The following is a 25,439-nucleotide window of genomic DNA, read 5'->3' as shown; positions in this document are numbered from 1 at the left end:
TCAAAAGTCGATAATTGGTAATTTACGAAGTACTTCTGTTCGGCATTTTTAGGTATAAAACTTCTCTCGAAATTCAATAAGTACAATTATTTGGTACCCTAAGACTAATGCGAGTCAGATGATCAGAAAAAAATCCCATCGACTGACACGTTTTTTGACACACTAAGAAATTAAAACAGGCCATCAGTCATCATCAATCAATCCCTAAAATGCTTAAAAATGCTAAAAGTAACCACTCAAAGTGAAATTATATAATATAATCATTCCGTTTGATATCAAGAACTTAAAAGGCAATAAAATGGATCGATCTTTAGAACTGGAGTTAAAAAACGAAAGTTAATGATTCGTTTGTTCGTTTCCGATTTGGAGTTATTCGACAACAACGTTGTATTAAATTAAATATGAATTTTGCATAAGCAAAAATTTTTTTGAAACAAATAATTTTAAACATACTCCGTCCTGATATGCCGTCCATTAAGAATACGAAAAGCCACTTTGAATGAGTTTGAAAAATTTCTATCCATCTTCTCAAAAACAAAAATAGAAAATTCAGTTTGTCTTTTTTTTTTAGCTTTTGAGGTGACCTTGTGACCTTTGGGCTAACTTTTGAGCTGAAAAAGAACTATAATACTAACTATTTTTCGACATATCCACTAACACCTGATGCTCATCCTCGATTCCTGGTTTCAACTTGAGCTGCCTGCTGAAACTGGACAGTTCCAATCCCAACACTTCGTCTAACACAAGTGTAATGAATGAATTTTCAAAGCTCTCATGGCATTTGATATATCTGACCATACTGCTGGCAATTGTGACTGAAGTGGTCTTAGAATCCTCGCCTCCACTTAGCGATTTCGGGCAAGTAATATCACATCATTTTTCCCTTCTGAGAGGAGCGCTATCATTGCATGCACAAATTTCAACCCCTCCGGGGGTGTGTATATCCCAGGCTCGGGGATAACAAGAACACTGGTTCGGGGTTATCTTCTGGAATCCGCCTTCTTTCAATACGTCAACAATTTCACCTATGGACTCCAGAACGTCCTTGATTGCAGGCCATACAGCGAAAGCGTTTCATTTTTATCAAATGTTTCTTGCTTTCTATTAGAAAAAAGCGTAAAATTTTGTTATTAAAAAGACAACTGCAGAAAAATGAACAGGAAACTTTCAATAGTAAATTTTCAATGAAACTAATGGTTTGTGGGGTTGCTAATGCGACTGTAGGCTATTGTAACACTGACAGATATTTTTCTTGAGTGCAAACTTTTAGCAAAAAATTTGCAAAGACAATTTTTTAATTATCTGCAAAAACGTATCAATTTACGAAATTGTGTTTTTTTTCAATGTGGCAACAATCAAAAAAGACAAATCATTTTTACCAAGATCAAACCAGAATCAAACGAAATTGATTGATCTCAATAATAGAATCATTTAATCAACTTGCATCGAACGAAAAGGTGGAAAACAAAACAAAAGGTGGATGTGCTGGATAGATTTTCTTGGAAGTGTTTTGACGCCGAAGCCAAGACGTAATTTTCAGATATGATGCAACAAGTAAAATCTAAACGTCAAAGATTTTTGCCGAATCAATGTCTAGTTGGTCATTTTTTACGAAGGTAATTAATAAAACCTTTCCGTTGGGTTATCTTCTGGTTTCTTTATCTCCAAAAGTTGGAAATTTACTAATTGGACAGCGTATTCTAATTTAATATTTCAATCAAATCTTTAATCTTGCATTTTTCATGTAGTTTTTGAGAAAATGAGTTTGGTGGAAAAACTGGTCAAAATCTCAAAAATTGAACGATTTGCAAATGTATTGAGTTTTCACAACAAAAACTAGATAGGATAGCCCGTTTAGGAGAATCAACTTATGCAGGAGATACGTTGAGAAACTGCTAATCCAATTGAATCGTTAATCTTCAATTTGGCTCGGTATTTTTCCAGAAAATTCAAAAAGGTTCCACAAAAGTCATGTTTTTTATTGAAACCGTTATCCAAAAATTGGCAGCGTAATTTTTATGAAAAGTAAAAAACCTTCCTAAAAACTTTCACAACTTCAAAAACCGGACGTTTCATAGGGCCTTATTTTTTTTCTACAAGAAAAGGGCAAAACCTTTACAGCGAGAAATATTTTTGAAATGTTTTTTTATCGATCGAACGATTTAGGCTAAACTAGGCAAAATACTTCAAAAAAAAAATAAAAAAAAATTTCGAAAAGAAAACAGTTACATATAGAAAAAGTGGGCGTTCTCTAAGGCTATAACGGTTATGCAGAAAAAAATACTATCACTTGTACTTTTTTTGACTCTTGTGTCTCATTTGTAGCAGAAAAATTTAAAATAGAACGTAAAAATTTTCTAAGCCATCATCAATTTGCAAACTTTTGGCACCTTCTATCGCCCAAAATACTTTTTATAAAATTAGAGCGCAACGGTTTATGCACTTGATACTCAAAACAAGCTTTCATTGATTACTTGATCTCACAATTGGCTAGGTTAACTTGTGAGAAATTGAAGCCCAGAAACAAATCATAAAAAATCTTCGAAGTGGGGTAAGTGAATATCAATTATGGTAGAGTTTGCAGGAAAAGGGAGAAGTTGGTTTGGTTTTTCCAATGAAAAGTCAAAAAGTTTCCTAAAAACTGTCAAGTTTTTAAACACTTCTTACCAGTGATGACCATTTATAATCATAATTTAAATTATGAGTAAATTAATCATTTAATTTTTAATTTTTAGTGTTCCATAATTCAAATTGCCAATAATTTAAATTGATCATTTATAGTCAGCAAGTTTATGAATGGTCGTTGTAGCGACTCGGCGGATTACATTAGCTGCTCGCCGAGCGAGATACATGTACATCAATTAAACAATCGTCAGCCAACCAGAAATGAGCTGGCGTGTTTAATAGTGCGGCTAGCTTGCTCGAAAGCATATCATGCGTACTGTAAAACACTTAAACTCATTCGTCGTTGGCTTAACGTTATTAAACCGTTACTATTAACCGTCTCGTTGTTTATTCGACGTTTTACAGCTTGTTACATCTAAGTGCATCAACTTGAAACTTAGTACACTAATTTATTCACAGTTTTTAGACTTTTTGAATACCTGCAATCAGAGGAAAACCAAAATCAAAAGAAAGAAAGTTTCCGAGCAATATTTTGACAAAATGGCGTGGAAAAACATTATAAATGTAAACTTTGTGACATAGAACTTCCAGGAATGGTCGAAGTGAACTTCCTTTCAAATGGCCAGTCCCATTTCAGAGCGAAGCATCGGGACAATTTCGATTCTTTCTTGGTATCATTAGAGAACGGTCAAATGCGGATTTCAGGAACTGGAATAATGGTAAATTTGGAGAAAAAAAGCGCCAAGAAGTGAGCATGGCTTTTGCCCAGTGCCTGGCAAAGTGACAATTGTAACGCTATCATCGCTGCTTTCAGAAAGTTTCACCACGAAAATAACGAGTCTATTACCGAACGAGATGAAATTCAAAATATCGGCGTATGTTTTGTTGGCTGCGGTGCTCACAGACTCAACAACACAATTCAAGACGCAGTGAAGGACGTACTATTTTTCCGACAACTAAATTCATACTGTAAAGAAAAGTGTGGTCCAGGGCTGTGTACAACCAGATGGTACGGTCATTTTCGGCAAGTTGAGTTTTGTATCAAGAACATAGACGATTTCAATGCGCCTATTTCTTTGCTAACCAACTATGATAAGTATTCTGCGCTAAATGGTGTCGTTCTGCAGCAGTTCGTCAAAGTGCTCAACCGTTTGAGAAATTTGGGCAAGTTATTTGAAGAGGAAACCGCTCAAGCTGACCAGCTGGTTCCAAAATGGAGAAAAATTCAACTTTATCTCAAAAATTTGTTAGATTTACCTTGCCGTGGTCCAGTCAAGGTTTTTGTTTGACAAGTAATTCAATACATGGACCAAAAAAAACGGTTTCAGTCTTTTCCTGATATTTTATTGACTGCAGCAATATTGAATCCGTCAAAAACGTCTAGAAATAGTCTTACTGAGCTAGAAACTGTTATTCATGCAGCCAATGTGATGCAGTTTTCCAGTCGAACTAATGAAAATGTCCAAACTATCATTCAGGAGGTCAATATATCCACTGATATGTTCGATCAAGTTTTTGAAAATGTTAGTTTTCACGTCGCATCTAACAATATTGTCTTTCCGCATAGTATTGAGTCAGAATTGAAGGAATTCAGAGAAACGGTTGATGTTGAGATGACTGCTTATGATTTTATCCACAGAAACAGGGCAGTGTTCAAAGAGTAAGCCGAAGTCGCTAGAAAAGTTCTCAGTATTTCACCATCACCAGCATGCGCTTAGCGTGGTTTTTCAAAAGCTTCATTCTTAAACGAAGATAGAAAAAATCAGCTGAAGATGTGTAATCTAAAAAGAGACTAATTCTTTTTGGTTCTGACATATAAATTTGAAAGAATTTTAATTCTCTGACTTTTTTGTCAATAATTTAAATTGTAGCAATAATTTATTGTAATATAAAGGGTCAACACTGCTTCTTACAGCTCTGGAAAACTTTCTGCAAAAATTAGGACAATGAAACTTGTTCAGAAGGTTGAGAAAATTCATAAAACATCTTTTTTGATTGAAAGCTCAATCTTGATTCTACCAGGAAAGTTTTTGAGAAAAGTATTAAAATTCCAAAAAACAGTCAAAAATCTACACATTTTTCCGAAACCTTCTTTCTCTGAACCCATAAAATCAATAGCGTTGAAAGTTTTTTCGAAAGCTCAGTTTCAGAGATGGCAAGGTAGTTGTTGAGAAAAAGAAAAAAACTCCAAGAAAAATTGATCAAAACTTCATCCTCAGCTGATTAAATTGAAGGCCGTAAAAATTTGAGTGGGGCAAAAAAAGAGGCTAGCGGGTTATGCAGGCATGCATGAAAATAGCCGGCCTTTCCATTGGTATAATCGGTGACATAGTTTGTGACAAAGAAATTTCTCATATAAAGTGAAAAAATAATTAAACAAAACTCCTTGCACTTTCGAAACAAAACTCTTTACACATTCGTATTACCTGATATTATTAAACAGAAATTTATATCGCTCAAAAGCTTTTTTGATCGTTGGTAGGTGAGAAGATTTAGTGCAGACCAAAAACTTAACGATTACACAAGAAGAGAATGCTTGATAGAGAATGAGAATTTGGTCAAAAAATTGACCGATGCCCGATATGAAAACGATTATAAACAATTATAAACTTGACTGACTTCGAGAGGTTCAAAAATCCAAATAAGTATAATAAATTAAAATTTCATTGCAACGAATACACAATTTAAAAATGTTAATTGTCAACATTATAGCACCTTCTGAAGTTTAATTCTAAAAAATTGAAGTACAAATATAAAAATTCAAGATAGAATCTCATTTTTTTGGGAATGGGCAAACTGTGTTTGTTCATTATCTTGACTTCCGGATGTGAAAACTTTAATAGAAAACAGGAAACTCTACACGTATGACTCCCTGTGCGGATCACTTAATGGCGGACTTGGAATATAATTCGAAGTGGGCGGCGAAATTCGCTCGGCTGTTTGCATGTGCCAGTACTGGTCTGGATGTGGCAACATACCAGGCGTCCGGGTAAACTCGTCGTCATCCCCTCGAACACTTTCGTCAGTGACCGATTTGCTACTGCTTCCTTGGGCGGCGAAAACTTGAGCGGCCGCTTTTTTGATCTCCATTGTCTCGCCAAAAATGATGGCGCCTTGCGAACCTTGGGATCCGAGCGGGCTGTTTCGATGTATGATCGCCATGTCTTTCGAGTCGTACCCTATCGACTCGGGAATCGCATGGCCTGAATGCCCGTTTGAGTCAAAATGGCGATAGGGACTCTCCATGCTATGTCTGCCTCCGTTCAAGTGTGAATGATTATGATTGGCAGCTGTCATTTGGAATTTTTCAGGCGTAATTGCTTTATTGTGATTGGACAATAATGCGTGAGAAACTGAATCGTCATAGGCGTTGCATTTTAGATGTCGACCGTCGGCTACAATGTGGGGTTTCATTTCACCAGCACTGAAGAACATTTTCCAAGCGTCCCGTGCTTCGCGTAGCAACATACACCGACTTGTGAAAAAACACCAAGATTGGAAAACATTTCCGCAGCAAAATACGAACTCGAAAGTTGGCAAACTAGTTCGGAAGAAAAACTGGGAATAAATCCACGTGACTGAAAAGGAAATAAGAACAAATGTCATCGTGACGAGGTTGAGTCGGTTCGATTCCAGGAAAGCCCGTTCGTGGGAGGGGTAGTTGACTTGTTGCACCTGGAATTGGTTGGATTGTTGCTTGGACTGCGACTGGACCAACTTCAAAGCAATCAGATGGAAGCCGATGCCGACTAGTATTATGACGGAACATGGTAGAACTAGGGCGCCGTAGTAGGTCGTCTCAAGGTCAGGGGTCAAACGACAGCTAAAGTAGAAGGGACAATTTGAGGTATGCGAAATAACAAAAAATACGTGAGTTACTTAAATAAAATTTCAATCGCCATCGGAGAAAATACAGGTATTTAAAAGTACTGCATTTTGTTTTCTTTTTGAAATTGTTTTGTGATATTTTCTCAATTGATTTTGGCGCTTTTAATTAATTTCAAAATAATTATGAATTCGAACTTGACATTCAGTAAAACTTCAAGAAAACATGATAATTTTAGTTGTTCTGAGATTGGAAACTGAGTTTATTTAATAAAGAGTAACACATGCTTTCATTGAAACAAAACAGTTTTGGTGTTCGAAACTTAAACTATTTTTCGGCAAAATTTTAATAATGAATTCATTATCACAAAAAGAATCCAATTAGGGGAGTTAATTTAATACTTGGATGGTTTGAATCAAAGAAGAAGCGGTTTGATTAGAAAAACGCGGCTGCAAAAATTAGAAGTATAAAAATGCATTGGTGTGATAAGTAAAGCTTTTTTAGAGTTCACCTTAAAACATTGTCAAAATACAGTTGGAAAAGTATTTATGAGCTTAGGGAAAGTGAAAATTAGAATTATTGAAAGCTTTCAACGTTCAAACATCAGAGAGAAGAATATATATAATTTTAAAAGTCGCTGTTATAAATCTGTTATATTTTTTGATGTATTTTGCTCTATCTTTTTGATATTTTGAGGTATAAAAATAACTTACTAAATATCTCGTATGTCGTAGTTTCCTTGTTTGATTATAATGGTTGGCGTCGTGATGATTAGTGGCATACCTAAAACAGGAGAGAATAATCATAAATAGCAACCTCTCATTGTTGACGGTATTGGATCGAGCTTTTAATTATCAATAAGTCTAAACAAATAATTGACAATTGTTTGAGCCAAAGTTATGCTACATTCGTACAATTGCACTTTAAAAATCTCATCCAAAAAAAACATTTCGAGATTGACGATGTTACCCAAAACCAGGACCAAAAACATCTGAGTCTTATGGAATAAGAAAAAGATATTCTAATGATAAAAGGATCGAATGCTCACAAATTTTCAAGCAATCAATTAAGTTCAAACTGTTCAAAACTGACCCGATTTCCACCTGATTTATTCAAATTTTGAGTACTGAGTTCTGATCTTATAAGTTAAAATTCGGGGATTCGGTCCTTCTGGCATGAAAGATTCCCCCTGAAAAAAAGGAGAAATCCCTCATACAAGAAGGACCCAACTGGTTTAAAGGAAATGAACTATTTAAAGGACAATGAGTGGCGGAGAAATTCAGTGTGTTTGGTCCTTGTGAGAGGTAGGATTACATCATAAAGATTGATGACTTACCCCAAGCGAACAGTGCACATTTGATGAATAGCGAAGTGGACACTTGGTTCGCATCGTGGACTCCAGCGGCGGCAGCCATGACACTCATCTGGCTGGAGGGGACCATGACCATGCCCCCACCTGCAGATGAGCCTCCCATCACCACGTTCCCATTCACACCACCCCCACCCCCGTGGGGAGAAGGGGATGGAGAGGAGAGGACTAGAGGACGGGAGACCTACGGAGACGAAATTTGATAATTTATAGCAAAATGATACTAATTTTTACTTTTTTCTGTCAAGATTTTCTGAGTTCCGAAATGTTATATTTAGAAAATGTAAATAGAAATCGAAAGCAACCAGTAGATCCTCGAACGCTACAAAGTTTGTTACATAGTATTGATATAACAATATTATATTAAAAGTGTTTGTTAATAAAGGTTTTTGTTCTTTTTCTTGGAGCGTGCTTTTATTTTTACTTTTTATTCCACGCAAAATCAGGTACCACAAAAAATCATGATAACTGGTTAAGTGATATATCAGTAAACCTTTTTTCAAAAAATTAATCAGTAAAAAATCGGTTTGAAATTTTTGTTTTGCTTTTTATTCTAATTTCGAGCGAATAACGCGAGCAAAAAACATTTTTTGGTAAAACTCGGTTAACCAGGCCGTAGAAAACTCAATTTTACTCCAGGAAAAAAAAAATTTCATAGCTTCACATAGGCGCTTTGCTGTCAATGGGTTTTCAACTAAAAACAACCAAAAAGTAGAAAAAAAACAGTCAAAAAAAACTTTTTTATGAATCAGTTTTTGACAAAAAATGTAATCGGTTATAATTAATTTACAAAATTCTTAGGTTTTCCTTCTTCCTCTCATCACACGGCGCTCAAAAACAGCGCAAATTTGTGAAAAAAAATGTTTTTGTTAATTTTTTATATAAATATGGTCGGAACTTTCTGTGCTACTTGCAAAAGCAACCAGGTGTATTTTCTTTAAGGAGCCTTTCTTATATAACAGCATCATTTGAGATTATGTAAGAATAGCTCACATTGTTGTATGAGAAGAGGGCGTCGACTACATGCCACATGACAGATGCCAGCAGGAAGAAGTGAAGAGCCACGCCCACTGCATTGCACAGGTGCTGGTCCTAACACAACACACACACACAAAGAATTATAATCTCATGAAATTTAACCCTCCTTCAAATTTGATTTTTAATTTTAAGCTCGATGTGAAAATAAGTTTCTTAGTTTCATATCCCCCTGAGACAGGAAAATGCAGGACAGGCGACGAGGAGAGGGAGTAACATACATTTATTGGGGGGGGGGGGGGGGTGGTAGGGGGGTAAGTATAGAGAGTGAGTAGGGTGGTGGGGGTTGCTTACTTGGAATCGGGTGCGCACGGCGGCTGCCAGGAATGATATGTTGAGGAGGAGTAGTGCAGCTGCCAGACTGAGTACCACATTGCCACTGGCCTCACGACGCAGAGACCTGCAGTGTGAACAAAGTCATATTCAGTTGTTATCATATGCTATATCGCATTCAGCTTAAAGATAAGATCGCATTAAGTTTGAGGGTAAGATCGCATTCAGTTTAAAGATAAGATCGCATTCAGTTTAAAGATAAGATCGCATTCAGTTTAAAGATAAGATCGCATTCAGTTTGAGGGTTAGATCGCATTCAGTTTAAAGATAAGATCGCATTCAGTTTATAGACAAGATCGTATTCAGTTTTAAGATTAGATAGATATTCAATTCAGTTAGAAACCAATAAGAATCGCTCACATGGTTATATATGTCAATGAAGGCATTTTAGCCAAACAAGAGTGGAAAAAAATTGTGAAACTAGGCCTATCCTATTGTCAGCGAGGTTTTTTTTCTTGTTCATCCTTTTTCCGACTGAAATAGTTTTTCCGACTCAATTAAATATAATTTTTTTGTAGTTTTTTTGTTTAAATTTTTTTATTTAGCAATATTCAATAAGATTACCCGAATAGGCAGTAGGTGATGATGGTGAGGGTGTATGCAATGATGGCCAGTCCAGTGCCCACGAAGGGCAGGATGGAGGGGGCAACTTCTCCCTCCAGCCCCGACCCACTCATCACACGCTACAACAAACAACATCACAACATCAGGAGACAATTATTTATTTCATCACCCTAAATAACATGATACCAACGAAAGGCCAATGGAAGGCAGCACATTCTCGATAGATGCTCACAAAATCTGACATGTTTGGCAATTTAGACCAGGGGCGGATCTAGGATTTTCTCGAGGGGGGGGCGGATTTTCAAAAAATTTTCCAAAATTTTGACGACCTTTTTTTTTTTTAGGTCGACCAAATAGATTTTTATTTTTCGCGCTCTCCCAAAGCACTGTTTTGCCCCGATTTTGGCTAAATTTTCTGTTTTTGGGCACTTTTTGAAAAATTTTGACAAAAAAAAATGCGTTTTTTTGGCGCGCGCTCCCCCTCAAAAATAGCATATATTGGCGCCAAAGGCGCCTTTAGAAAAATTTTAGGGTCGGTCGGCCAAAAATGAATTTCTGAAAAAGTATCAAAGGGGGGACCCTTTGGGTCGGCAGGGGGTCAAATCCCTGAGGGGAACAACAATTCAAGTCGGAACAACAATTCTCCATGCCAATTTTTGAAGAAAAATTGATGCAAAATTTGTCGTTGATTTTATCTACAGTAGACTGTAAATATTGAGTGTTTATCAGAAATGAGTGCTGTTTTATTTCATATCATTGATAGAGTCAACTAAACATCTTCAGAGCACAAATAAAAATACTTCAAACAACACAATACAGATGCGAATATATTACAAAAGAAGCAATGAGACTGTAAAAAAATGGAAACTAGACGATTGAGCTCACCATGAATAAAGTGAATGTGGTCAAATGTGATGATTGGCAAGTGGTTCCGTTTCTACCGTACGCTCTTGTCACCAGTCCCGTTTGAGACCAATAGCGAGCTAAATACAAACAACTACACTCTTTTTTTGATTGATGCTTAAAAATTCTAATTTAACTTTTTTTTTCATGATAAAAGGCAAAGATTTGAAATAGTAATAGAAATATTGGATTATTGTCAATCAAAAGAAAGAAAAAAGCAAAATTTAGCTGATAATTTTCATGTCGATAAGCACTTAACTCAATTTTTTATCGGAAATTCCGGAAATGTCCATTTGTATAATAGAACAGAATATTCAGAAATTACCTAATATATTTTGCAATTTGGAATTTCAGATTTCCAGACACCTTAAGGTAAGTCTCAAAAAATAAAATAAAATGCTTACCGTCTTCCTTCCAAAATACGCACAGAGGCTCCGCTTTCTGAAACAGAAAATAAACAATAGAATTATAATCGAATTATAATCAGCTATTCAATTCAAAGCTCTATGCTTCTTGCTTGTAAAGCGAATTCAATTTCCAATTTCTCCGCCTTCCAGAAGAAAAAAAAACGGTTCAAATTTTCAATTTATTTTTCAGAGCGATTTAAACATAGGTACGAATATACAAACAAGAAAATAAAACACGATACTAAAGCGGATATATTACAAAAAAGCACCGCGACGGTTAAAAATGGAAACTAGACGTTTAAAATATGTTTTAAGACGTCTGTTTTTTTCCCTATTTTAATCACGTTCCAATCATGAACAAATTTACATTTCAGTCTCGTCTAATCGTTTCAAATAGCAAATAATAAGTAACTCTTTAACTTTGAAGAATTTCATTAAAACTGGTCAGAAAAACGCGTCACTGTTTTTTCCATGGGCCAGAAAAAAAGCAGGTGAATTGCAAGCGAAACGTCAAAAAGCAATGCATAAATTGTCAATAAAAGATTTGAATCTGCTGTATCAAAGAAAGTAGGATTGTTTTTAAATCTGATGCCGCCAATACAATTCTAGTCTGGAATCGGGGTATGAATTTCATTAAGCATACAATTCTAGTCTGGAATCGGGGTATGAATTTCATTAAGCATTAAGTTAAGAGTAAAAATCAGTTTTATTCTTAGATAATTAATTTCATATACTTCGTTTTAAATCACCTGAGAAAAAATCATTAGTCGAAAAATCTAATTTAGAAAAAAAACTAAGAATTAACATTTTCCCATTTTAAGGAGTTAAGATATTTTTAGTTCAGAAAGCATTTACAGAAGTATTGCAAGTGTTTTGAATAAACTGAGTCAATCAAATCGAACAACCTAAAAATAAAAATGCTGACGCAAACCTATCCGCGGTCAATATATAAATCAAAATACAAGAGTAAAAAAGACTAGTTAAATAATCAATCCGAGTTACCTGATCAGCGGTGTTTGGAAAAGTGATTTCAACCGAGTTCTTCGATTTCAAATCCCGCACAGTCGATTTTCCGTCTAAATTCACAGAAACAACTCGTCCAGACTCTGGGAAAAATAACCCATCCAGAGAATTCGAAGACCCAGGCACAATAGTCGCTCCCGCGGGGTTGAAAAAATAGTCCCTTTTGTAGATTATAATTTGCAACCTGTGAGTTCTTTGTTGTTTTGGTGGCGATAATTTAACTTGTCGACGAACAATTTCGTGGCTATTTTTGACGGAATTTTGGTAGGATTTTTTGTCTGCAATATCCTCGCTGTTTGTATTGCCATCTTTCGTAATATCCGGGGTAGTCTTTTTATTTCCAGTTTTATCTTCACTAATAATAAACTGCTGGTATTGAGTTATAACTTGATTGAAGTTATCATCGGTCGCTTCTGTCTTCGAGAAAATTGTACTGGATAAATTAGGATTTTGGAAGGAATTGAGTTGCCGGGTTTCACGGGTGTGTAATTTTGGTAGCCCTGATGATGATGATAATGGCGATGGCAATGGAGGGCTCCAAAAAGCTTCTCGCTTTGAAATCTGGCTTTTTCCGCTGGATTGTTTCTGGGAGTAGGGCTGAAATTGGCTGGAGGGTGAACTGCCGGAGCGTGACTTGAAAACTTCAGCGGGAACACGCACTGAGATTAGTCCCTAAAGACAGAGCACAAAATTAACGAAAGTAACCAAAAGTAAACAATACAGAGCAAAAATAGTAAAAACGAGTTGCAATTCAACTGACTTTGACGTTAATCCATAAATAATCTTTTTATCTGGAAAAAATAATAAGACATTTGCATTATCAACGGCTGATTAATGTTATCAACAGGTTGTAAAGTACCTCAAGTTATGCAAAAAAAAACTGTAAAAAAGGATTGATTGTACGAAACAAAAGAACAATGCACTATTTTCGATCAAATTTTGCCAAGTCAAGACTTTGCTTTTAGATTTGGATGAAAAAGCCTCTTGATTTTAGTCGCTTTTTAAATTAAGTTACAGAAGATAGCGAAAACCGGAGATGGTTGAATTATCTTGTTTGTTCACACTAATTGATCAAAGATACTCAAATTTCATCAAAGTTCTTCTTCGGTGGGTCAAAGAATAACAAAATCAGCGGCAAGTTTCTTTTGAGTTCAGACCATTTGATCAATGAAAATAGCCTTCAAAAATTAGAGTAACAAAAATAAAAACATCAATGCAGAAATGTTGAAAAGAAACAACCATCTTAAAAGTCCCTATGCTATTTGCAACCCAAAGAAGTAAAAACGACACCCAAAGAATGCAAACTGTCAAATTTTACGACTCTTGTGCCTTCAGGTAACATTTCGACAATTGAGCGCACCCAGGGAAAATTTTAATTCGATAATTTTTTTCCTCCTGATTTTTTCATAGCACGCAATCAAAATTAAAACGTACATTTTTTGGCGCAGCTCTCAAGCTTGTACGGTCGAAAAATAATATATCAGCTATAATTTAGAAGCCGCCCATGATGCGGCACAGTTTATAGGGTATTTTATCGAACTGTAACTTAAGCTGGACCAGTTTTTTTTGTTTTCCATTTAAAAGTTATTTTTAGTATTCCTAATGCAAACAACCATGCCTTAGAGGGGAAAAGACATGAATAAATTCCCCCATTTTCACTAAGACGCCAAGTTTGGTTTTATAACAAAGCTCACTTTTATGTCAAAAGGTCAATAAACTCAACTACAAATGAGTTTAATGTGTAAGAGGAACTTGTCTATGCAATTCAATACTATATGAAGCCTACAAGGACCCAATAACATGAGAATTATATTTTCAGTGGAACCCAGAAAAAAGTGATGATCAAATTCTTGGACTTAACGCTTCTTGTTTATTAAGTATCTTAGGAATTTGGTTTAAAATTTCACAAATCTAGAGAAAAAATTTTGTAATTCAGTTACCAAAGTAACCTAGCTCGGTTACTTATAGTTAGTAACCACCCAAAAATAAAGAAAACAGGTAGCATAGAATGTTCCGACTGTAGACTTAAAAATATACAAAAGTGTTAAAAAAGTAGTATCTTTTGTTTCTGCGAGGTGTGCTAAAAAACAAAAAAAATGAACAGAAAAAGGCATATTTGACATTCATAACAAAATAGGTCAAGTTGGAAAAAAGTTTTGTTGAAAATTGACTAGAGAATGAAAAAAAATGGTAAAAGCATTTAGAAAATTTTTAAGTTTTTTTGCAAAGTTTTTGAATTTATTGAAATTTTCAATTCCCGTTATGGCAATAAAAAACTCGAAAAATTAATTTCACTTGAGAAAAAATAAATTTTCACGGCTTAAAAACTAAAAAAAGCATAAACAAGCTATTGTAGTCTGGACGCTCACGGTATCAGCTCGAAATTAGAAAAGAAATCAAAAATTTCAAAGCGGTTTTTTCTCGTCGAAAGGAAAGTTAATTGGAATTATCAAAATGTCGATAAAATTATTGAATCACGACTGAAAGAGCTTTAAAAAATTATATCACTCAACCCAGAATGATTATTTTTGGTACTTGATTTTGCTGGGAAAACAAAAAATATGAAAAAACACACGGGAATAGACAGTTCATCCCCATTGTTCAATTAGTCGTAACAACAAGGAGAACCGGTTGCTGTGCAAAAAGCACAGAAAGCTCCGATCAATACATGAAAACATTTCTTTTTCTTCACATTAATAAAATTTGAAGAAGAACTATCATTTTTTTGTGCAGGGTGTCGAGAAAAAACTATACTAATGCGTAAGAATTAGGTGAAATAGGATAAACCAAAAATAATGTTTAAAAAAAAAGAAAAAAAAGAAATCATGAGAAAAATTTTCTAAAATTTAAAAAAAACCCTTTTGCACAATTACTTATAAATTTTGATTGGCAAGGAAGCGATAGACGAAGCTCCTTAAACTAGTTTTCCTTTAAGTGAAATAAAACTCTCCCAGACTAAACGAGCCAATTTCATATACGAAAATTGAAACTTTTCATAATTGTTTTTTTTTTCACTTATGGGTCTTCATGGACAGCAGTAGTATTTGAAATGAAGCTTATTTTGAAAAAAAAAAGTTTTAAAAATCTGTCTTCCACTGAAAATCATTTTGAGAAGCGTTATTACTAAGATCAGTTCATCTCAAAACTGTTTTTTTTCCGGAAAATTGTGTATAGAACCAGAACCACAACTGAAAGTTACTTATTTTGATAAGACACTTGACCCCCTACGAACTTGCCTTGAAGTAGTCAAAAATCCAGTGAAAAAATTAGCCTGCGCCATTGTTACTTCCCACATCACAAGAATGTTTGGAACAAATTAATGAGCTCGAAAAAAAACTATGTCACAAAAAATACTTACCAACTATCTTTCAAACTAAATTGAGAATGGAACTGCTCTATATAACTCCAGGAAAATTAAAAATAATTTCATGCCAAAGGAGGATTAACCAATTTTAACCATTGTACAATTGTAATAGTGCGGTCATTTTTTATTATTTCGGTGACCCAAATTGGGTGTTATTTCTACTTGGAATCAATAAATGTCGATAAAACCATAAATAACTGTTTACAGCCACAATAACGCTAAATTTACAAAGAAAAAATAGCGATGATTTTTATTTCTTCTCACAAGACGGCCAACATCAAATAAATAATATACATCTCTTATAAACAACAAACAAATCTTTTGTTCTTTTTGATGAAAAAGAAATGAATGAATTTTGGTAAATTTGGTTAAAATTGGTTCAAGTGTTGGTATGCTATCTAATCAGTGGAAAAGGATTACGGCAGCAAATTTCAGCCTCCCAATCTGCAGAATAACAGGTAAAACAGGTAATAATTAGTGTATAGCTTAAAGCCAAACAAAGAAAACACACGTGCCTTGAAAAAATAAGAGGATTAAACCTGCCTCAAAAATTCTCAGATATATTTTTTATTTTTGCAAAAAGCGGGAATTATAAAGGTGCCATAGAAGCAAAATGAACAAAACAGCACCTTGTGTGCATAAAATATAGCGTGTAATCTAAGAGAGCAAACGGTCTATTCTCTAAACAGTTTGCTGACATATATATATTTTTGAAAAAATATATGGAAGAGAAAACAAGCCCATTGCAGTTTGCGTTAACGACACAAGGGCAAAATATATGGAGTGAAAATGAGAAATTTCTCTTCTTTCCGCTGACAAATTGGGCTCTAAAGTCACCTATGATGTGTTCATCTTAAATCAGCTATTTTGTATTTTTATATCAACATTTTTTCACGAAATCGAAGATTTGTGTATCAGAATACTTAGCCGAAAATTGTGAGATAGTGAGATTCGAACAAAAATCTAGCAAAGAATTTTTGAAATCAAGTTGGAAAACGAATGAATTTTTTAAATTGCAGTTAAAAAGGTATTAATTTCAATAAAATTTCAAAAAACTTGATTTAACCGGATTGAAAAGAGTTAACAAGACCCGCTTGGCAGAAAATGCTAATTATACAAATAATTTGATGCTATGCCCCATAAACATAAAACCTTTAAAAAAATTATATGAAATTGTAACTAGCATTTTTCCATACTATGGAATTGTATGACTTTCATTTTCTCATAGAGCCCATATTAGTAATAATAAAAGAAACTTCCTATTTTTAGAGGTCGACCTGGTTGCTTAGAAAGAAGGTTTTCGGCTTACGCACCGTTTGGGTTTATTAAAGTGAGATATGACATTGACGAATTTTCCCCTATAGTTTTACGTCATCAAGCGCCTCCAATTTTGTCTTCTCCTGACTTGGTTATAAACACAACTAGGGACTGTTAGAAGACAGAAAAAGATATCAACTATCTGATAATTAGACCGCCATAAAACAGACAGTGTTTTTTTTCACGATCTATAAAAAACTTCCTTGTAAAGATTAACTACTCTTAAAAATAAATACTTCAACAGCTTAGCATGAGCGAATATTGCAATTAGTAAGGGAATTCTCGCTTTTCAGATGAGATGATGTGGATTGGGGGGTGGGGGTTGGGTTGATATATTTTGAAAGATTCATGAAACAAAAAAAACTAAAATCATCTAAAATTGGGAAAAAATTAATTGTTACACGACCAGAGTAAAAAAACTCATCGAAAATCAGAAAAACAAGGTTTTATTTGAAATATTTGTAAAAATAATAATCCAACCCCATTTTTGCTGAAGTAATACCCTTTTGATGGCATGTTTACTATTTTAGTAGGTTCCGTAAAATTTGGATGGTTCCCTGAAGAAATGAGAAATTAAAGTACTCACTTGAAATTTTTCAAAATTTATTGAGTTAGTTAAAATAAATAATAGCAATTTCAACTTTCTGTCTAACGGATGTGAATAATATTTCCTACTTTGCTTTTAGGAATGACCTCCTTATCAACCCTTTACCCTTATTTATGGTCCCAATAAAGAATTCGATGCTTTTAACTTACCCAGTGTAAAACTGTGTTCTGATTTGTAAAAATGTAGGCAAAAATATTATAAAAATAGGTTTGAATTTTCGATTAAAGATGTTTTCGGCAATGAGTTGCACAACTATATAAAAATATAGCCATTTTTTTCTAGAAATAAAAGTAGTCAAATGTTTGAATAATCTTTAAACGGAAAAGAGCAGTTCGGAAATTGGGAGGTTGAAAGAATTGAAGGGAAATTGACCGGAGGAAAAAGCGGCGTGACTTTTGTTCATCTTGAATCCAAACTAGCATTTAAACCTGCAAATTGTCCGTTTAGAGAGGTAAAATTTAAAGCTTAAGGCTATGACGGTCAGTGCGAATAAAAAAAAAAATTCTGCGGAAGACTGAAAAAAAGTGCGCCGAACGCTCAATGATTCGAAACAAAAGAAGCCTAAAATATGCTATATTTTATCAAAATACTATATCTTATTTTGCACAACGAAGCAAACAATTATTTCTGATTTTGGTTATTTTTTTGCAAAAAAGCTAAGAAAATATTTTTTTTTGTTTCCCGGAAACAAACACTTACCTCTGTGAAAAGTACTTAAGTGCTAGGATTAGAAGTATTATCTTGTCGGTAATTTCAACAATTCCTGGTAAATCTCTACTGTGTAAGAACTTCTCGCTCTTAAAAAAGACTGAGCTATAAATGGTATTTAACGTTATAACCTCTAAGGCACTTGACTAAAAACAATTCGGCTTCACTTTTCCCCAATAAGTAGAAGGAATGCGTATATATAAAGAGTATTAATTGATCTATCAGACACACTCGACTGTCAACTTCAGCAGAGACATAAAAAAACTAAAAGTAATCGGCTGCTGCTAAAAGTTCGTTTTCATGACAGCTACACCAGGGGATCTTGCTAACTATTTGCACACCTTTTGCAAAAGAGGAGCCAATTCGTTTCAAGGTACAAAATTTGTATATGTTTAACTGATCAATTGTTACTCTACAGGGGGGGGGGGGGGGAGGGGGGGGGGGAAGTCGTTACAATGTACCATAGGGAGAAAAATAATTTAAAAGATCCAAAAAAACTTAAAATAATCGGCTGATGCTAAAAAAGACAGCAACAAATTAGAACTTACTAAATATAAAATTGAAAACAAGATTGCTCGTATGAGGGCAAACCCCCGAATGTTCCGACTGTCTATTAAGATTTATGAAGCAGTGTTCGCTTTAAAAAAAATTACGAGTTTTTGGAAAACAAAATTACAAAAGTTTTGAGTTTTTTTATTCATCTCCCACGCCATATACAGTAGTGATAGATTTCGCTCCTATTAGCATAGAAATTATGACACAGCCTGTTTCAACCAATTTAGAATGATTTTTTTGAGGAATTAAATCTCGGCGGTGTATCGGCTAGCATAAAGCTTGACTAGTATAAGTTTTTAAAACTGAAAGTTAATGCAACTACCTAAAAAATCGAAACGCAAAATTGAATAAAAAGAAAATAATTAGGATTTTGTGGAGTATTTACCTCTTATGGATCTTGTTAACTATCCCCACTACGCATGTATTTTTATTTAACAACGCATTTCTATATAAAATATGCTTTCCAATTCGGTTCGATTAGCTAAAAATTTAGGTAGCAAAATAGTACCAAAGGGAGGGGGCCCTTTGTGCGGCTAGGGGTCAAATGCCAGGGGGTGGTGTTATGAGGAGGCGTCCTCTCCCCCCTCCCTCTAAAACCCTTTTTGGGTCGAAGTGTGACCGATCACATTCATGCGATGCGAAATTTAAACCAAGTTAAGATCCTATAATACACCCCTTCCCCCTTTTTCCTTGCCCCCTGTCCATAATAGACCAAGTTCAGATCCTCCGGATCTCTTTATCTATTCCCCTCTTTTGCAAAAGTGGGGAGATTCGCTACTATGTAAAAATTTTATATTCTTAATCGTTGAATGATTTCATTACGCAGGTGATTCGTTACTAGGTACCATGGGAGGGGGGGGGGGTGGGGAATAGTTGAAGAGATCTGATCCTCCAACCCAGCGTTCAATTTAAAATAAACTTGCGAGCGCGCGTGTCAAATGCTCTATTCTAATTTGCTGAAAATTAGAACTCGGAGCCAAAGTTGAGCAAGTTGAAATGCTCCCTTAAACAGATGGGGGGGGGGGGGGAGGGGTTTGGCGAGGATGTTGACTTGCTTCAAAATTTCATTTGCTTGCTTGTTGTTTGCTTAATTTCACATTTCTATTTCTCAAAAATTCAAGATTTAGTTCGATTATTGCTCCGACTTTCGATACGAAAGTAACGGAATATTTGTGCTCGGGGTGGGTTTTTTTTTCTTCAGACAAATTTCGACTTTTTAACTAGCCATTTTTGACGGAATTTTTTTTATATTATTTCAAAGGTATTGTTGTCCTGAGCTTAAATTTGAAAATAATTCGCGCTATTAACGCGTAAGCGAGATATAATCCGTCTTATAAATCGTTCCAAATTGGTTGAACGAAGCTTATTTGCCATAATTGATTTGTTACAAGGAACGAAATCTATTTTTTTGTACTTTATGTGGCGTGTGGGGGGATGATTTTCATAAAAAATTTCAAATTTAAGAAAAAAAATTTTCATTTTATTTTATTTCATTTATTTTTGTATGTATTACTGCTGCTCAAAAAACCTGAAAAGGCAGTCGGATTATTCAGGGCTTCGCTCTGATACGAGCAGTCTTGTTTTTGTTGTTATGTATTTCTGAGAAAGAAAGCTATGAAAATTATGCCAGTCGATACATTTTCTTCTTTTCAAACTTTAATGCTAGTCGAGTGGTCAGCTTAAATCTCCGCTTACGCGTTCATAACGCGAAATACATTGCGCGTTAATTGTCCTAAATTGGCGATACTCGCATTCTTCAAACGCTCATAACTTTATGAAAAATGATCACAGGTGAAATATCTTTTTGATTTTGAGCTCAAGAAAACAATACCTTTTGGATGATATTAGAAAAATTCTGTCAAAAAATCTTAGTTGAAAAATCGAAATTTGTCTGAAATAAAACTACCCCGAGCACAAATATTCCGTAACTTTCGTTACGAAACTCGGAACAAAAATAGTAATCGTGACAATCATTCGACTTTGAAAAAGTTAAAGAGGATGATTGATTCCAAATTTTCTACAATTCGGACGTTCTGTCATAAGAATACTTCCTTGCAAAACCTATATTTTTTACAGTTCTGTACAAAGAGTTCCTAAAATAAACAGAATCTCAAATGAGCTGGAAATTTAATCGAAATGGCTTTAAGACTGATGGGCTGCTGTCGATTCATTTAATAGTGAAAAACTAGCCGAAATTACAACTTGGGATACAAAACACAAAATTAAAGTCTAAGTTGATGAAATTATTGGCTTTTGTTCTCGTATTTACGTGCTTTTATCTGCAATTTTTTAGATACAGAGTCGGAAGGAAGATATTTGTTATAGTAATATGTAAACGTTCCAACAATTCTGGTTGCCAGAATTTGGAGCAGGTAATTTAAGTTATACAATCCAAAAAGATCTTTTGTATTTTGAAAACTTTTAAATAATAATTCAATATGTAGGCTGGCATTGTTACCACTAAACCAAATCTGAAACTTTCTTTCAAACCAAAGCTCATATAGAACATTCTGCTACATTTGGGCCGCATAACGGAAAAAAGACGTTAAAACTACCAACAAGTCAAGCATTTTTTGACTTGATTGTTTTTCGTAGAGTGTGAATGAAAAATAATCCGATTTCAGAATTTTCCATTTGAGTCGAACTAAAGACCTAAATTGGAACTTTAGCTAGTTATCACAATTTTGATGCAAATCTTCAGACAAAACTACGATGAACAAAATTTTTCTAACAAAATTTTTACAAATACAAAAAGAGTATATTATCTCAAAGCCGATCATGATAACTATGATAAAATCGGTAACTATAAAAAAAACGCAAGACGGATTAGCTTAATACACTTCCGTAATGCATAAATTGATGCTACGTATTGAAGGGTGCCGGGCATCAAGCCGACGAGACTTCAAGCCGAATCGTAAAATTAGGGACTTCAAGCCTAACATTTTGTCACTAAGTCATGAATTATGATTAATTTGAAAATTTTTTTGAAGAATTTCTCAATTTCATGATCTTTATTCGGTAATTATTAGCGTTTTCAAAAAATTTAATGAAAACGATGATGTTTAGGAAAGTTGAAAAATAAAACACGGTTGAAGGTAAGTTTTTTTGTTTATAATTTATGCATTTCAAAAACCGGCTGATATTATTAACGGATGCCAATCCCAAGTGATTCTTTGTCATAAATAACGCTTATTATGGAGTAAAATAGCTTACGATTTTGACAAGCAACGTTTTACAGATGAAAAAGTAATGATTTGAGGTGCTTGTAAAGTTTAATTTTCGGCCTGAAGTCCCTTCGGCTTGAAGTCCCGTCGGCTTGTTGTCCTAGACCCCGTATTGAAAGCTTACAAAAAAAAACGAAAACATGGACTGTTTAGCAGACTAGATAAGCAAATTTGATTGGCAGATGCAATGACGCCGTTCAGTCTGGTTAAAGACAATGCTTTCACGGTTTAGCAGCAAAATTGTGTGTTTTCTAACCGCTCATTTTGAAATTTCCACTAATTTTGAGCTATCCTTAATGAATTGTTTGTTGTGGTTTGCTGAAGGGTCGGTCTAGTATAAAATTAGTCTGATAGAAAGCAAGCCCCTGGTTGACAGAGGTAAAAGACGTTGATGTTTGAATCAAGCTTGCCTAATAAAGACAATTACGTTGGTCTGATAAAAGACTCATTTTTCGTTTTTTATGCTAAAAGATTGGTCTGCTAAACGATCGGTCCCCTATTTCACGATTGTCAACAAATTTATCCAAATCAGAAACAAAATAATATAAATTAGCGGCATAATACAGATTTACGTGTATAGTAACACTCGTGCCAATGTAAGCGCAGCAATTGCTACTTGCCAACGCCACGTTTGAAGATAGTAACCTGACTTGCTAATTGTTTAACTATCAAACAATCCAAAGATCAAAAATTAACACTTTTGGGCTTTCGTTAAAAAAATATCATCAAATGGATTGTCAACAAAACTATCCATTTAAAAAACAGACTCGTCTAAAAGATTGCGTAGCTGTACTTAGACAAGAGTGCGGTCTGTATTCAGACAACCGCGTATTCGAACACTGTATTAATCAATCAGAATCGAGAAAAGGAAGAAATGAATTTCATATCTTCCTTGTCTCGATTCTGATTGGTTTATACTGTGTCCGATTACGCGGTTGTCTAAATACTACTACGTAAGAATTTAGACAACCGGGTATTCGGTTACGTAGCAGTATTTGGACAACCGCGTATTCAGACTCGTCAGTAAGCAGACAAATACTGTATTAACCAATTAAAACCGAGACAAGGAAGAAATGAATAATTAATAATTATTTATTTCGAAAGTTTGCATCTTGATTCTGACTGGTTCATACAGTATTTGTCTGCTTAATGACGAGTAGGAACATGCGGTTGTTTAAATACAGACTGCACTCCCGTCCAAATGAATGGCAAAGCACTGATGTTTGGTGGAATCTCTCATACGCGAAGGAATGATCGAATCAGATTTCAGCCAATCAGATTTTATTAATCTAAAATTTGGAAAGAAAGCGTGAAAATCTGAAAGAAAGTAAGCATTTCCAGGGACCTAATATTGATATTGGCCGAATGTAAAAATGGCAGAAACATGCAAAATTTTCAATCTGTCACTGACCGCCGCAGAATTGGGACATATTTTATATTCCAAGGGTTTTGTTATGAAAAAAGCAAAATATTGCTTCATCTAATTCATTTTTTTTGCATGGCAATTGATTCTTTTTAAAAATTAAATTTCGGCTAAATTTGTTTTCGGTCCTTCGCCCACGAGTTTTTTGCCCAATTGGTCCTTCGCGCATGAGAATAGCCCCCTGATGTTTGCTCACAATAACCCTCCTGTCGAATGTTAGCGCAGCGGTTGAGCCTATACCGTGTTTAACAGTTATCAAACAATCGTGTTTGATAACGCAATCGGCTATCCGCGAACAAAATATATTTTTGGCTATTCGTTCTGTAATTAAAACTCTAGTAAATAACCAAAAACAGCAGCAATTAATAAGTGTCTTGAAAGAGACGCGGGGAGCAGGCACAAAAAATAACCATGTAAGGACTCTGACACATATTTTTTGTCGAAAATTAGATCTTTTTAGCTTTTTTTTCGGTTAACAGGAAAGTAGGAAATCAGGAAATTAGACGATAAGCAAATTAGACGTGACCAACAAAAGCGAATTTAGACGTTAAATTGTTTTTGCAAAACTAGCATTTTAGACGGAAAGCAAAGGGCTAACAAAACTTATTGCTTAAAACAAGTTTTCATAATTACAAAAATAATATATGATCCCATTGCACATCAAAATATTTATCTCAATTGATTTATAAAATGCTAATTTGAAGATTAAAAAACTTTTTTGAAATGCGTAAATTATACAAGTGAGGCATGTGAAAAATGCGGAATGTGAAAAATGCAGATTGTAAAAAGTTGATTTGCATTTAAGAAAGCTGAACAAAGTTAATTGTACTCGGTAAACAAATTTCAGACACGAACAATACAATTACGTCTAATTTCCCATATTTGTAATTTTGCATTGACGTCTAAATTGGGGCCTAGGAAATTAGACGAAAAGCAAATTAGACCTGACAAACAAAAACGAATTTAGACGTCGATGCAAAATTACAAATATGGGGAATTAGACGTAATTGTATTGTTCGTGCCTGAAACTTGTTTACCGACCACATTTAACTTTCATTCAGCTTTCTTAAATGCAAATCAACTTCTCACATGCCGCAATTTTCACATGCCTCAATTGTATAATTTATGCATTTCAAAAATGTTTTATAATCTTGAAATTAACATTCTATAAATCAATTGAGATAAATATTTTGATATGCAATGGGATCATATATTACTTCTGTAGTTATGAAAACTTGTCTTAAGCAATAAGTTTTGTTAGCCCTTTGCTTTCCGTCTAAAAGGCTAGTTTTCCGAAAATAATTTAACGTCTAACTTCGTTTTTGTTGGCCACATTTAATTTGCTAATCGTCTAATTTCCTAGGCCCCATTAGAAAAAGGTTGATCGTATTTCCAATTGTTTAAAAGCAAGCACCCCCCATCAATTTGACATTTTCAAAGATTTAATTGACTTAAGCCATGTGACACGCAACCTGGTTGATTTGGGCTTAACAGCGCTCAACAGAAAATTAATTGTAACCCGCGATCATTTTTCACACTTAGAAACAGCTGATTTGCGTCCATTTTCTCATATTTGTAGTTTTGGAAAAACTTCAATATTCCTTTCAATTGGTCGTGTCTAAGTTGCAAACTTACTCTTCGGCACTTCGACCCTTAACCCGTTTTTGTTCAGCTATTTAAAAGTAATATTATCTTCTGGTTGATATTTCTCAAAGCGACATCAAACTTTTCAGGGTTAAAATCAAATAAAAGCTCAAAGATATTTCGTTGAAATCTCAGCCAATGAAATTACGGCAACAACATTTATTTTCAAAAATTGGACCGAATAATATATTTGAATGACAAACTAACATTTAAAAAAACCTTAGCAGACTATTTCTGCTATTTGGTCAGCGGTTTCGTTTCCCTATTATCTTCGGTCATTGAAAAATCAGACAAAGCCTAGACGGGATTCAGGGTTAAATTAGAGTGGGATGAAAATTAAGCTTGATAAAACAAAATGACGAAAGGCAAAAGAAATTGTTAATACCGTACGTTCTTTGTGTAATTTTAAGCTTGAAAAAATTCGTGAAGAAATTAAAAAAGAAGAAAACACAATATAAAACTGTTGGATCATGATGAAATTGATTTTCTTTTATCAGCTTTAGAAAAAAGTA

The 25,439-nt window shown here is 34.4% G+C and overlaps 1 protein-coding gene across 1 annotated transcript in view; it reads right to left on the bottom strand.

Annotated features, from left to right (window-relative positions):
* Nucleotides 1-5,261: 5,261 nt before the first annotated feature.
* Nucleotides 5,262-25,439, bottom strand: part of LOC134853453 (uncharacterized) — a 216,532-nt gene continuing 196,354 nt past the window's right edge. Inside the window, exons 16-24 of the mRNA XM_063869452.1 lie at nucleotides 12,065-12,757; nucleotides 11,060-11,096; nucleotides 10,638-10,735; nucleotides 9,753-9,871; nucleotides 9,150-9,255; nucleotides 8,814-8,912; nucleotides 7,788-8,004; nucleotides 7,165-7,234; nucleotides 5,262-6,448 (exon numbers count right to left, since the gene is read on the bottom strand). Coding sequence (XP_063725522.1) covers nucleotides 5,482-6,448; nucleotides 7,165-7,234; nucleotides 7,788-8,004; nucleotides 8,814-8,912; nucleotides 9,150-9,255; nucleotides 9,753-9,871; nucleotides 10,638-10,735; nucleotides 11,060-11,096; nucleotides 12,065-12,757 — 2,406 coding nt within the window. The 3' untranslated portion in view covers nucleotides 5,262-5,481. The remainder of the gene's footprint in view (nucleotides 6,449-7,164; nucleotides 7,235-7,787; nucleotides 8,005-8,813; nucleotides 8,913-9,149; nucleotides 9,256-9,752; nucleotides 9,872-10,637; nucleotides 10,736-11,059; nucleotides 11,097-12,064; nucleotides 12,758-25,439) is intronic.

Source organism: Symsagittifera roscoffensis, chromosome 8, assembly GCF_963678635.1.
Source record: "Symsagittifera roscoffensis chromosome 8, txSymRosc1.1, whole genome shotgun sequence".
In the NCBI taxonomy this organism is placed as follows: domain Eukaryota; kingdom Metazoa; phylum Xenacoelomorpha; order Acoela; family Convolutidae; genus Symsagittifera; species Symsagittifera roscoffensis.
Note: the sequence above shows the minus strand (reverse complement) of the source record. Positions and strands in the feature narration are given on the sequence as shown.